Source organism: Dermacentor variabilis, unplaced genomic scaffold (assembly GCF_050947875.1).
Source record: "Dermacentor variabilis isolate Ectoservices unplaced genomic scaffold, ASM5094787v1 scaffold_12, whole genome shotgun sequence".
NCBI classification, from domain to species: Eukaryota; Metazoa; Arthropoda; class Arachnida; order Ixodida; family Ixodidae; genus Dermacentor; species Dermacentor variabilis.
Window position 1 is genome coordinate 38,659,642 of NW_027460280.1, and position 14,683 is coordinate 38,674,324.

Below are 14,683 nucleotides of genomic sequence, written 5' to 3' on the forward strand. Positions count from 1 at the left end.
AACGTCGTATGTGAATATTAAGCAAGTAGCTCTCAACGTTGAACATTTACTGTCATTGGACATTTATATGCGAGATGTGTGTGTTCAGCCACGGCGGCGTTTCTTGGAAGCAATTTTGTTGTTTGCCTTCATAGAGGACGTGCACATTTTGCTCAAAGAGGCCCTCACCAGTCCACATAGCAAATTTTGGTTATACGCTGGAAGTTGTTACGCGCCCGCCCTGTAAGGAGTGTTCTACCGCAAGAATTTTTCAAATTATTTCATTAATAGCAGAGATCGAAATATTTGAAGTGGCGCGAACCCACGTTTTCGGGAGGCAAGCGTCACTGCCAACATAGACACTCTCTCCACTTTGCCCCGTCTAACCTCCGCAAGCGAAATTCCTTCCCTGCGTTTTCCCATGCCGGAGCCGGGGGATCGCTTGACGAATGCCGTCACGGGCCCCGCCCTTTTTTTTTTCTCTCTCTCTCGCGTTTTCGCTGAATGGGGCACATCCGGTGACGGTTTCGAGCGCGAGCTGTTGCGTTTGACTCGTTTCGTGCAGCGGACGATTTCGCGCGCTCTGCACGAGAGCACCTGATTAGCGGTGTAAGTCAGTGCCACAATCACGACCACTGACGCGAGAGGATGAAAGAGCATGATCACGGCGCTGGAACAGGGTAGAAAATGACACTTTCGTTCTCTGCGCGCCCGACTGCACCACGTGGGAACAAGCAGACGAAACGGAAGTGCATCCGAGTCTCTGGCTACGGAAAAAAAAAAGAAAAGAAAAGAAAAAACTTGCAGACGTTCGGTCTGTATGTCTTACTATTTCTGTAAAGTTTAAGTCGTCTATTGAAGCGATAGATTAGACAAATAACTGATGTTGCCTCGAATAATTCTTGAAGACACGTGCCACTGTGAGTGACGTCACAGCACTGTCATGTGTTCGTTGGCGCACTTGCGTGATAGACGTCGACTCTCTGGCTGGGAACGCGGCGGCCGCGAGGGGGAGGTCGAACGGCGTTTGGTTTGAAAGTTCTTTCCGTGGCGCGTAGGGGTGTAATGCCTGGCAGACACGATTGTTATAGCGCGCATTGTATGCACCGCACTTGTCAGCTCAAAATGGCCAATACCTGTTGAGGGGCCCTTCAATATAGTAGAAAAAAAATTGTGCTTACCGTTGCTTTGACCTTGTTCAAATTTCCAAGAAAGGTCGATTTTTTTTTTTTTTGCAGATTGTTCAATGTAACACTTGGCAGCTTTACTTGCCGGGTTTCTAAGAAAACAATTCAAAGCTGCCTTCAATTCAAGAAGGTAGCTGCTGCAGAGACTGCGCTATAGCATAAACTTGTGGCGTCGCCTGTCGTAGCAGCCGTTCCGGGATGGTTGTCACGGTTGCCCGCTCCTCTGAAACACGCGACAACCCTCCCAGAAAAGCTGCTTTCCACAGCTGCCGACAGGCGACGGCACAAGTTTAGGCAAGCGCATCCTTGGCTGCAACTAGCTTCCCCATAAACAAATACAACTTTATTTTTTTCTTGAAAACCCGGCAAGTAAACGTGCCAAGTGTTACATCGAACGCTCCCGATGGAAAAATGCTATCTTTCTACAAAATTTGAGCAAGAAAAGAGTAGCGGCCAGCGCAAATTCTTTTTGCCATGATTCTAAGCGAAATATATATGTATTGCTCGAGGGGGCGCACCAATACCCAAGAAAGAGGGACAGCCGGTCGCCGACCCCCCCCCCCCCCCCCCAGCTCAGTTAGTAAAACACTGAACGCGTCATGCGGAGGTTGTGGGTTCGGCTGCCAAGTTGCGTGCGCGTCTTTTTCTCTTCCACAGGCGCAGCATTCCGCGACCGACGTTCCTATAGTTTTGCTAATCCAGGGACGTTGTTTGTGACGGAAAAGCGGGTCCGCCGTGTGGACGCACTGTCGGCACACCTCTCTGCAAAATTGGACAGCGACGCGCACGTACCGTGCCAGCCTGAGTCGGGCGGTGTGCCAGCGGACGTCCTGTGGGCGCAGTCGGAGCACGCGCACCAGCCGCTCCTCGGCTGGGCTGGCACCAAGGCAGAACAGGTCGCCGTCACCGTCGTTACAGCGGACCAGCGCCGCCTTGGAGCTGCGACACACACTGTGGCTACACTCTGACCGGCCTCGCAACTTGCCAAGCACCGTGGGTGCAAACACTGAAGGTGCTGGCGGCATGGAATGGTGGCGGAAGGATTCTGTTATAGCCGCACGAAACGACGCAAAAGCTTACTTGTTTTGGATGACCTGTTGGAATTCGACCGGCTTGGGTTCCGTGCACAATGCCAGGAGCTGAGTCCACGGAGTCGCGTCAGTCATCGTGTAGATGCAGTTTTCCTGCACATAGGCAACAATGTAAGCAGTATACTCGTCACAGCAGCGTAGTTCGCGCGACGAGAGACGCCACAAATATGTCAATGCGGACGTGCGTCGAGACGTTGAACTGCAGTTTGTACAGGGAGTGTGAACCGCCAGAAACGCCACGTGTGATCGTTGCGCGCAGTTCTTTTCAGAGAGTGTGAACCGCCAAGTATGTTGGGCGCGCCCCGAACTGCATCTTTCTTTATATAGTTATATAGTTTATTGCACACGAACACTTAGCCTCACCGCCAATTTAACAGTTTTAACGCATATGCACGCGATTTAGTATCATTATTGTATTTATTTTGCGAAGTGGTAACAGTCGGAGAGTGTAGCTGAAAAAAAAATAAAGAAAAAATGAAAACATTTCTGCGGTTTCGTTTAAAGAAACCCAACTTGCAAAACAAACGAATGCCGGTGTTTGAAGTTACAAAAGTCGGCACCGAACTGTTGCTTACTCGTGCAAGTAAATGCTCAGCGTCTCAAAACCGCGCAGCTTAGCCCATCGCATATGTTCGAAAACGAATGGCGTTAACGGCTGAACAACGCAGCACATTTTTTTTTCCTTCTCTCGTACAGCGGTATTATGCAGCGCAGTACCTCGGGCTTGGTGATGGCGATGGTCTGTGAGCCTAGCTGTTGCAGCCGACCGCGTCGTGCCGACAGGGGCAGCGGGACCGCCTCTCGTCCGACTCCAACCGAGGGCTCAGCAGAGGAGCTCGTCCACAGAGAAGAGACTGCGGCGCTGCCTCTGGTGCGCCAGCGCCGGATGGTCTTGGTGACCGACCGCTGGATGATCGCTGCGACGCCGAGGCCCAAATAAAGCACTCGAAAGAGCGTGAAGAAAGAGCGTGAGACATGTTTTGAGAAGCTTATATGTGATAGACACGGATCAGACGAGCTCTCTTGCGTGTTTTAAAGCGCAGCTTTCTTTGCCTTTTCTTTCGATTTTCCCACTGCTGCTGCTGCTGCTGCTGCTGTCTGGCACACCGCGTCGGGGGGTGGTTAAGAGCGTGCAAGACCGTTTTTTCATGGGCGCCACCATGGATGGATGGATGTAATGAGCGTCCCCTTTGGAACAGGGCGGTGGGTTGCGCTACCAAGCTCTTGCTATTATACTGCCTAATGTCCTACCTAGGTTAAACAATAAAAAAAGAAGAAGAAACGCTATGAACTCCCACAACCAAATTTTCTGATCCCCTATTGCGCACCATATTGCTACGCAGTGGGGCCATCTATGGGCAGTCGGCATGCTGGTTTGGGCGAACGCTCCGTTTTGCATGGCAGGTGTACGCTTGGCGGTAGTTTCTGGCGTTTATTTTCGCGCTCGTCCGGCCTATTTAGTATGACGTGGCGCCTTCTACGTGGAAAGTGGTTCTGTGAGACGTACTGAAGTGGTTTAAGTCGGTATGGCTGGACTTTCCGCTGGCGTTGAGGCGGACGGAGCACGCAGCGCGATGCGCGCGCGCATGTTTGAGCCTACAATCAGCCTCGGAGATCAACTGTATTTCTGAAAGTTCCATTCACTAATGTGACCTTATTGCAGTATTATCCTCTAGTTCTAAGCTGCTGTTTAGGAGCAATGAAACATGCGCGACGATCGTAGCAGCTTGGGTACCGTTCTGCTACGCTAGCAGTTGTGCTGTTATACTTTGACAAGCGTTCAAACTGTTCACTGCAGATTACATTGCGTGACTACTTGGTTCAGTAGACGAGGTTTCCGCCCATGAATAAAATAGTTTTGATTAGTAATAACAGCATACCTTACAGTGTGAACTATACTTGTCCAGCAAAGCGACCGTTTACGAACTGCGCGAGCATCCTAAGCAGTGGTAAGTGCTGGATTACAGATATCTTTGTTATATATAGCGCATGGTCCAAGCATGCGGTATCAACGTTTATAGCTCTATAAACGTTGTGCGGCGTGACTATGCGAGGTCGTACTGCGGCGTTAGCCCGTTCTTTCTTTTCCGAGAAAGAGTATGATAACGGATTATTTATTTTCGGTTGTGTTCGTTCAGTTCTGTACGACGCACTCACACGAATTACGGAAATGTTGTCCTCAACATAGCCATCGCATTCTTTTTATGCGATCCATCTCGGATATTATGGCTTTACAGGGCAAAAACCACATAGCTTATTCATATGTATCATGCTGGTCCACCAACCGCAGTGATCGTTATGTTGAGCAGCGCCATCGGCCTCATGCAGGAGGCTAGCGTAGACATATAGCGTTTTCAAGCCTACTAGACTTGAAATGCGTGAGAACGACACCGGTGTATCACAAATACTTTACAGCGTCTGCCGCTTAAATGTTTCGCGGTTGCCTTAGGTTGGCCGTACACGAGCATGCGCTCTTATGTTTTAGTCCTTACGCCAAGCGATCAGATAGTGAGCAGATTTACCATTTCATGCTGGTAATACAGAGACGCCGGTTCTCTTCGTTGAATTAAAATCTACATGGCAAAATAGTTCACAACACATACACTGCGGCTGATAATGCGCGTCGCATGTTTGCTCCCCCAACATATATTTCCGCGTACTGTAGTTACCGATGCACCGAAAGGCTTCCCTGACGACGTTATATGAACGGACATTGCGTAAATTTCACAAAGTACGATCTAAAACATCTCGAAATCGTTCCGCAGCAAGCGACAGCAATACTTTCCAGCAGTTAGTAAAGCAATGAAGGGGGCTAGTTGGTGAACGTTCATGGTTATATTGCGCTCAGTTTTACAAACACGATACTAAGGAAGGACAGGACGTGGACGGACGAAGCGCAATCCACGTCCGTCCACGTCCTGTCCTTCCTTAGTATCGTGTTTGTAAAACTGAGCGCAATATAACCATGAACTTTCCAGCAGCGTCGCGCCGGATCGCACAAGCCTTAGAGGAGGAAAGGCTCGCCGCGCGCCCTTTCCTCCTCGCCCGATGATGAGGTCTATACATAGAAGGCGCGTGGCAGAGAACAGACGCAAGGAACTCGTTTGGACCGCACCGCGTCGAATTATCCGTGACCCCCCGCAAGTTTTCTACCTTTCTACCAACGTCCAAGTCCAGAGGGAATCTAGATAGGATGGAAGAGAGGAGGGTGGAGAGGAAGCAGAGAATGGGTAAAACCGATCCAGTCGCGAAAGCAGTGAATATAACAACCTTGCCACTCTTCGCTCGCAGTTGTATACAAATACAGGCGGGGGGGGGGATAGGGCAAAGTTGATGTGAGAAGGCACGGAAACGCTGGATAAACGTAAGCTCAAGGTACGGCTATTTCTGAAAAATAAAACAATGCAAATATGTCTAGCGGACAACTTACGTACGGTGTGAAAAAGCAGAGCCGCATTAATTAAAGCGCACCGCAGGGACTAGGTGACGCAACGGAAGCGGTCGCACGTCAAATGAACACTTCTGTGGCCGCTGTGGTAGCTTTGTGGCGGTGGCATTGCTCGAGGTCGCGGATTTGATCCCTACCGAGGCAGCCGCATTTCGACGGGGGCGAAATAAAAAACGGTCGGACACTTTGATTTATGGACACGTTAAAGAACACCATGGTGCCAAAATAATCCGCAGTCTGCCACCACGGCGTGCCTGATAATCCGATTGTGGTTTTAGCACGTACAGCCCCATAATCCAATTAAAGTTTATGCTTCTGCCACGATGAGATGTGCCATGTGAGGCAATGACAATGCTCGACCCTCTCAGAGGTTATGAAATATGGCGCACAACAACGCCTCAAGCAAACACCTCTCCTTTTGTGTTTTGTGTACTACGCATACAAACAGCAGGGGTGCACGTAAGGTGACGTTTAAGAACTCACCACTCTCGTGTTGGACGAAACGTTGAAGAAATTAAACATTCGCCGTCAAAATAACCGCTAATTGTTGTCAGTCAAAGCAACCAGCACAGAAAGCTTCGCTTACATCGATTCCCACAGTGCGTAGGATCTGCATAATTTTATTTTATTTTTGTCTTACGCGTCCCAAAATTAAAGACGCCGAATGTGAACGGTAGATGTCTCTAAAGTAGCACCGGGGGCCTGATTAAATCAAGCAGGCTAGGTGACTATTTGTCACCGCCCCGTTTCAAAGCAGATCCCAATAAATGACCACCACCACTACCATCATCATCGGGAATTAGTCTGCTTAAAAATAATAGGTAAGACAGACAAAATAAGAAAGAGCTTGGAGGCGCAGCCCATCGCCTCGTTTCAAAGTGGACGCTCATAGCATCCATCCATTCATCTGCTATGCACCCCTTTATCAGACCACGAGACACTGCGGGGACTTCGTGTCTTTTACAGACGCCTTGTGAGACTGCCCCGTAGCTAAAAGACTGGTACCAGCATACAGCACTGCATCCCACCTCTGTGGATGACTGGTTCACTCCCTCGAAACCACATGTCTCTTCTTCAGGATCACCTGGTATACAGGCAGTGACAATCTGAAAATAAAAGCTCGGGATTGATGTTCTCGCAGTAGCTAAGACTTGCAAATATAGGGTCCAGGCGTTTGCTACGTAGAGAAAGTATGCTGATAATTACTGGTAAACAAGGCGTGAGCGTTTTCCCAAGCATTCTCTCTCGTTCGGTATCTTACAATTGTCTTCATGTCATTAGACCCAACCTAACGGGCTTTTCTCTTGACGTGGAGTCCCGCCGCTTACTGTATTGGGGCAACACCTTCGGCCCCATCGACATCACTTTAGGCTTCCTAGCCTACAAAAGTGTGAGCGGTCTGTCTGACACCTATTCTAGTTTTTTGGAGGCGATATTGAGTAATATTGCGTGTTATGAGAAACGCCGTGGCGGAGTGCTCCGGATTAACGTTGGCCACGACGGGGTTATTTAACGTGCACCTGAATCTAAATACACGAGCGTTCTTGTGCTGAGTCCCCATCAGAACGCGGCGGCCGCGGCCGGTAATCGAACTGGCGACCTTGTGCTAAGTCTCAGAACTCGTTAGCCATTGAGTCACCGCGGTGGGTTTTTCGAGAAAAGGGTAGATGCACTGCAGCGTACTTTACGGCTGCGGCGTAGCATGAACGCGCTTTTGAGCGCGTGCACATTCCATTTCGGGGAAACGTTGACAGCGCCATCACACCAGCCTGCCCACAAGAAATTAAAAAAAAATAAGAAAAAATATTGGGTTTTACGCGCCAAAACCACTTTCTGATTATGAGGCACGCTGTAGTGGGGGACTGCGGAAATTTCGACCACCTGGGTTTTTTTTAACGAGTACCTAAATCTAAGTACACGGGTGTTTTCGCCCCCATCGATATGCGGCCGCCGTGGCCGGGATTCGAACCCACGATTTCGTGCTTAGCAGCCCAACACCATAGCCGCTAAGCAACCACGGCGGGTAAGAAATAACACAACATGGCCTTGACGAAACGTTGGCTCCACGCTGAGCCGTCCTTCGTTCGCCCACCGTTGATCAGAAACGGCAGTACCATTTAACGCGGTTGACTCGTGCGTTCGTAGTTAGCGAAATCACCCTGGACCGCAAACAGTCGGTTCGCGAAATGAACCGTCACTAGAACGTCGTAAACACGCCCATCGAAACCGCTACTCACTTGGTAGAGGCACAGGACTGGCGCCCGGTGCGAGCCTGACGTCGTCCGAGTAGGAGTACTGATGGTAGTCCTCGCTCAGGTCGACCCCTTTGAACGTCGACGTGGCACTCGTAGGGACAGAGGCGTCGGCATCGCTGTCTGCATTATGCGACCCGAGGACGGCGTTGCAGTGTCCACTGAAACAGAGAAGCTGGACTTACATTACCTTTCTCAATGGCGTCTGTCGGCAGGGGCGAGCCTAGCAACTTCCTGCAGCGCCGGTCAGTTCTAAACTAGCGCGAGCTCGAGCTCGGTCTCGAGGGAAGGCCGAGGCGTATTGTCGTTTTCTTCACTTCAAGAGCCAAGCGACAGCACGCGATAATTGTGCTCTCTTCGTCATCACACAATTCAAATGAAAACACGCAGACCGGAGATAAAACTCATCACACTTACTGGCAGAATCTTACATCTAATGGTGCGATCGCACGGTTTCAGGACTAGCTTTCTAGCGCGGCAAAAAATGCCAGGGTGCGTTTCAGCAAAGATCAGGCATAATGAGTTATTATTCTTTAATAATTCTTGTGTCGAGTGGCATCGAGCTGCGAACATCGACGGCTGTGATAAATAAGATTTTACAGCGAAGCTGTTCATGCGGACCCTGTGACGTCGTTGTCGAAGTTCGCTAAAACTATCATAATCAGCAATGGCTCGAGCGTCGTCGTCTTCTTCCACAGCTGGCTCGCTGGCGCCCCTCGGCGCTACCGCGCGAACGCGCTTGTACCGCTGCTCCCGCATTCGTCGTCGTCCATAGCTGGCTCCGTTGCTTCTTGTCATTCCAGCGTAGAATTTCACTTCTCTTCTGTTGTCGTAACGGGGAGGCCGCGTTGACGGGGGTACGAGCGATTGCTTAAGAAGGTATGAGCCATTCATTGTCTTACGTGACGGACAAATTTAATTTTGAACCAATTTAACTTCGAAGAATCGCAAGCGGTAATGCCGGGCGGATGCTGCTAACCACGTCACCGAGCAAACTCGAGACTCCGAACGCAAGCGACAACGGCGGACTGCAGGCATGCCGTCACTGACGTCGTTCTCTCCGTCGCAGCCGAACGTGTGTGTGTCCTCATTACGAAGTACAAAGACGTCAATCGTCAAACCAATCCAAGCAATGGTCAAAACGATTGCAGCGCCCGCGTGCCCCGTGGTGGGCTTAGCGCCAAATATACGGAGCTTAGGATCAGTGATTCCGCACATTCCATCCCAGCTACGACTATGGGAAGACCACGGCGCGGAGCAACTTGTATGCGAAAAAAAAAAAAAAGCAAGGCATCCAGACAAAAACCTCACGAGCAAAAAAAGAAAACGAGGAAAGAAAGCACTCTAAAGCATGCTCACCACGCAATGCACGCAAAGCGAAAATGAGGTGGAAGAATGGTGAACAGGTTGAACGTGGTTCTTTGTTTGCCTAGTAAAGGAGAGGTGTATCGCACATGCGTACCTGTAAAACACACCTTATTTCATTTCTCTTTTGTGGGTTTACGCGTTTATATATGGCGAATGGTGGGCATTATTCACATTTGCACTAGTAAAGGTACCCCCCCCCTCACTTGCATAGCAAAGTTACCTTGGGTTGCCCCCCCCCCCCCCCCGAAAAAAAAATCCTGGGTACGTGCCTGATGGTGAAACTAAAGATTTGCAATATAGACTGCTTGCGAAGTTTGATTTGCATGCTGTAACACTGGGTGTAACACAGCTTCGCTGTTCGACCATTTTCACGGACTGGAAGGGACGGTGATATTTTGTGATCACACCCAAGGAAATCTTTATGACTTCAATATGGAGTGCAAGCTACATAGAAGACAGCATCCTACGTCGAACGCCATGCTAATCAGGAAGAAAGGTTATCGGGTGAAAATTTAGTCGTCGGTTTCACGTAAAGGCAGGCGAGTATAGCTTATAGGGAACATCGTGGCTAATTGGGTCAGCCCGCTTGCAAGTGACGGGTTGACCGTTTCAAATCGCTTGAATAAGTGCATGTACACGGAGTTGGGTGAGTTTTGGTCAGCCCTATATATACACCTGACTCGACCACCTTGTGTCGAGCACGTGTGAGCGAAACCAGGATCGCTCGTTCCTGCGCAGAGTCAGCAATTTTAGACTCTTGGAAATTTCTTCACTCATTGGGACTTATTTTACACCCCGACAATGACCGTCGCTATCTTGCGTGCGTTTTCTTTCTTTAAAGCTGCGCGCCTGGTAATTACACATCCCGAACGGCATGCGCGTACGAGCGTTCCTGACTGGAAAATAGCGACCGCGCAGGGTGTTGAATAAAGAAAAGGTGCGCAAGCTAGATGGCTATTACTGTTGAGGTACAAGGAAATCCCCAAAGAGTGTCAATATTCACTCCAGTGTAAACATAGGGAATAAAATTGCCCGTGACGAGGCACCTGGGGTCGACGCGGCGCTTGCGACGCTTTCGGCTGCCACCACTTCTGCTCCTCTGCTTTCCAGACTCGTCGCGGTCGCTGCGGTGGACACTCGCCCGTTGCCGATCCGCGGTGTCCGTGCGGACAACGCTGTACGAGCGAAGCGGTAGCAGCGCCTCGTTCGACTTCACGCGAAACAGCTTGCGCCCCTCCGCGGAGCCTGCAAACACGCCTTCGAGGCTTAGCGGCGTCAGGCACTCTGCTGCTGAGAGCAGCAAGGACGTGTTTCATGGTTAGGTTCAACTTTCATCAAAAGTACAATTTTCGAATTTATATAAGAAATATTTGGACCGATAGCCAATAGGCTAGTGAACGGCTTCGTTAAGAAATTATTGGTTAAACGATTTATTGCAGTCAGAAAAGGTACACAGTAAGTACACACTGCTCATCGCCTGCACTGTGCAGTTTTAGCGAGAAATAGGGAAAGAGGGAGGAATACTTACGCGAGGTTCCTCGCACGCGTCGAATAAAGCTAGAAATGTTTAAGTCAACGCTGTGCAGCGTGCAACTTGCAGCGTCCCTAGTAGCTCTCCACGTAGGCGTTTTTGGGGTATGGCTGATCTCGCTACTTCAACTGTCCCTTCCACAGGCTGTTGATGACTGAAACTGACATCCTCCGCGGTCACAAACCGCGGAGGATCTCGGCTGCTGCTCCACTTGTACCCAAGGGGGCTTACCACAACTTGTGTGGTTTAAGTTACAACCATGTGAAGAAAACTGACAACGAGAACAAGCGAGCGTAGGGGAAATTAATTGTTGTTTTATAGTGAAATCTAGAAATAATAAGGCAAAGGCAAATGAAAGCGCACGAAAAGATACCTTGCCGCAGGTGGGAGCTGAGCCCACATCTTCCGCACTACACGTGCGCTGTTTCGCCAATCATGCTAGCGTGGCGCCCATCCTTCCAGTTACTTGTATGTGTACAAGATTAGAAGAGCTTGTAGCTGGGCTAGTTGGTAATTCATCTTGGTATGGTGACAGCGTCAGAGCGCAAGAAAAAAAAAACACTCACATCCACGCACGCGCATTCACGTACACAAATAACACATAAAGCATGCGCGGCGATTGTGAATATGTGTGGGTAGCATTACGGCAAATGAACGTTCGGCAGCGAACGCCTGCGTGAAGTATGGGGGGGGGGGGGGGGGAGGGGGGGTAGAGGGCGTCTTCGTCTTCAGTACGTGTGGAACTATGGTGGTCATGGTCGCCATAGTGATATACGTTCTCAAGACGATGAGTCCTGTGGTGTCTAAAAGACAACGACAAATTTGGAGCTAGCGCTGGCTTTTCACTTGGCCTTTTGGCCAAGTGCTGCCTATTTGTGAATATAGCTGAATATAGTCTCTTGTCTGCGTCTTTGCACGTAACAATATGGCTGTACTTGAATAGGAAGGAACAGCGCCAACTAAGACGATCACAACTGGGGAGAACGACACAGGACAAGCGCCAATCCTACGATAGGCTGTCACATAAAAAAGGGCCCTGTGTTTTCGAAACATAGTTCAGGACAACATTCATTTGGGCTAGATGGTGCATACTTGAATAGGAAAGAACAGCGCCAACTAAGACGATCACAAGTGGGGCGAACGAGCACTGGTCCTGTGTCGTTCTCCCCACTTGTGATCGTCTTAGTTGGCGCTGTACCTTCCTATTCGAGTATGCACCATCTAGCCCAAATGAATGTTGTCCTGAAATATGGCTGTAACTAACAAAAAATCTCGGCCGTCGGATTCCCTTATTCTACTCGCTCGTTGTGTTGTACACATGACATAAAGCGCAGAAGTAACACCATTATTGCCAATTTTTTTTGGCTTCCAGCACGTTTTCGGCGAACGCGGACGTATCGAATAAACCTTGCGTCGCTTCAAGATGTTATAGTACTAGGGCGAAACCGAAAGTCTTTGCCCCTAGGTTTTATTAGCCAAAATAGTGTACATACAGGTAATTACAAATATAACGTACTATTCTACGTACCTTACGCTATTTTCCCACATAATCGCCGCACCGGTTCAGACATTTGTCCCGTCGCAGCACTGAAATTTAGATGCCCCTGTCGTCAGTAAGCAAGTCTTCGCGGCGTTTTGAGAACTCACAACACCACCGCCTCGCACTTCTCAACGCGAAACAGCTCTCCGCATACGCGGGCTGCATTTTCCTGTGGATTTCGATGGGCGTTCGTCCATTACTTCATAGAGACCGAATCACATTTCGTTGCTCGTACGCCGTGGACGTGTGAAGCACAACCGCCATCTTCAACAACTGACCTCAGTGCCGTGTCGCGGAGCTACCGGCAGATAAGGCCAAGCCGGCCCAAGAAAAGTCCACCGTTGGGAATGGGTATGTGGACTTCGCATTTGCATCCGTAATTTGGCAAAAAAAAAATATGTGCAAGGTCTGTCTGATTCGCCCTCGTAATATAAGCATATAACATCACGCAATCACGTTTGGTAAACTTTGTTAACAGATGCGTCGATAATAACAATAATAAAAAAAAGACGCCCACGGGTTTGCGACTGGGGAGAAAGCCGACGCAGTTTCGCATCTGACCAGTGTTCTGCTCTTCTTGTATAATTTGTGCTTTTCAGACAGCCGCAACAACGCCTTACATGCCCCGAACCCAGCTCATGTTGTAACGCATCTCGCCTCTCACAGGGAAAAAGGCCACAAAGATATTATTGCCGTAATGATGCCACTTTAAATACAATCACAGGCATCTCGCCGTTGATATCTGAAGTTCTGGCCTATAGTTATCTTTTAAATTTACTCACGGGTGACTCAAAAAGAATTTGATTGTTCACATATTTCAAAGTCACATGCGACTGCTAGGGCAAATACTGTCTTTCGTTCACCAGTAGCTTGGCATGCGACGCCACCTGGCATGCAATGCGACAGGACTGAGTAAGCAGGCTCACCGTTAGTAACGGCGGGGGAGGGCGTCGCCTTGGCTTCGCTCGACTCGGTCAGCATCGCTGACGGTTGACCGCCGTCTGTCGAGGATCGCGAGGCTTGTCTCTTGCCCAGAGAAGAGGCTCTCTTGGCCTTCGTGCTTCGAAATGCGGGAGCAGACGTCGAGTTCTTCGTGACCTTGCGAGACCAGCGAGCCGTGCCTACTGCGGTGTTCGTAAGCGGCCCTTCGCCGGACAGGTGCCATCGGCCACGCGTTGACGAGGTCGCGGGCGTTGGCAGGTCGGGGTCGCTCGCACTCAGTGTGGCGTACAGGGTCTTATCCCTGGCGCGGTAGCGGGCACGAAGCCACAATGCGGCGATCGCCAGGCACAGGAGAAGGGCCATCAGGACCAGGCACGCCACCAGGAGGCAGAGCGCAGTGCTTCCCAGATGACGCTGCAAAAGCTTCGGACGCTCTTCTGCGGAGGGCGTCATCTCATTCTTGCCATATGTGAGGAGACGGCGCCTGCCTCGTCGCAGGGGTATGCCCGAGGGTATTGCAGCGAGAACGACGCCATCGTTGCTCCTGTACGTTCGAGATACCAGGACCTAAGCTACGCGTTCGGGGACCCTGGTGCCAAACGCAAAGCACGAAAGAACGCAACGAACGAAGAAAGCTGGCGAACAAATAATAACAAGTTACAATGCGTTTTTCAAACCAGAACACTGCATTCATGAAATACGTGTACATAGAAGCCAGGGCAACCAAATATTGCTCGAGATTGCTAAGTGGGTGAAAAGCTGAGTCCATTAGAAGTAGGGTAGATAAGTTTCGTGCACCTAGAATGCTATTTTGCAATTCAGGTGTTCCGACGTACCCACTCAGGTTGCCAACGTTGTTGTGCCTACGCTGCACGCTGCTGTTGAAGTAGTCGACCCGGCTGTCCATCGGCCTCGGGCCCGGCAGGTCTGCGGAGATGACCGACACATAGTACGTCACCGGTTCCGGATCTTCCTGGCTCGAGTCCCGCTGGTTTTTGGCGCAAGCAACGGATACGATGCACAAGAGACGCAAGACGAAGCTCATCGTGCAAATGAGCAGCATCATGCCTCCGTTGCATGGACTAACCGCTGCAGGTTAGTCCTTGCACTCGCAGTGGCAGGTATTCATGTTGAGCCCTTAATGGAATAGTCGTTGATGATGATGGTGGGCCTTCAGAACATGGCATGTAACCACAAATTAGGATAGGCCAAGAATAAAGAGATTTGCACGACCACATAATTGCTTTGCAGGAGCGAATAAGAAATCGGTAATTAGTACATTCGTCTGTGGGGGATCTTCGTTATTATCCCCAACATGAACGGCACATACCCGCAATAAATATGA

At 49.9% G+C, this 14,683-nt stretch overlaps 1 protein-coding gene across 1 annotated transcript in view; it reads right to left on the minus strand.

Annotated features, from left to right (window-relative positions):
- Window positions 1–14,405, minus strand: part of LOC142565806 (uncharacterized) — a 38,515-nt gene extending 24,110 nt beyond the window's left edge. The window contains exons 1-7 of the mRNA XM_075676344.1: window positions 14,175–14,405; window positions 13,323–13,882; window positions 10,372–10,615; window positions 7,943–8,118; window positions 2,975–3,174; window positions 2,247–2,350; window positions 1,959–2,105 (exon numbers count right to left, since the gene is read on the minus strand). Coding sequence (XP_075532459.1) covers window positions 1,959–2,105; window positions 2,247–2,350; window positions 2,975–3,174; window positions 7,943–8,118; window positions 10,372–10,615; window positions 13,323–13,882; window positions 14,175–14,404 — 1,661 coding nt within the window. The 5' untranslated portion in view covers window position 14,405. The remainder of the gene's footprint in view (window positions 1–1,958; window positions 2,106–2,246; window positions 2,351–2,974; window positions 3,175–7,942; window positions 8,119–10,371; window positions 10,616–13,322; window positions 13,883–14,174) is intronic.
- Window positions 14,406–14,683: the final 278 nt, after the last annotated feature.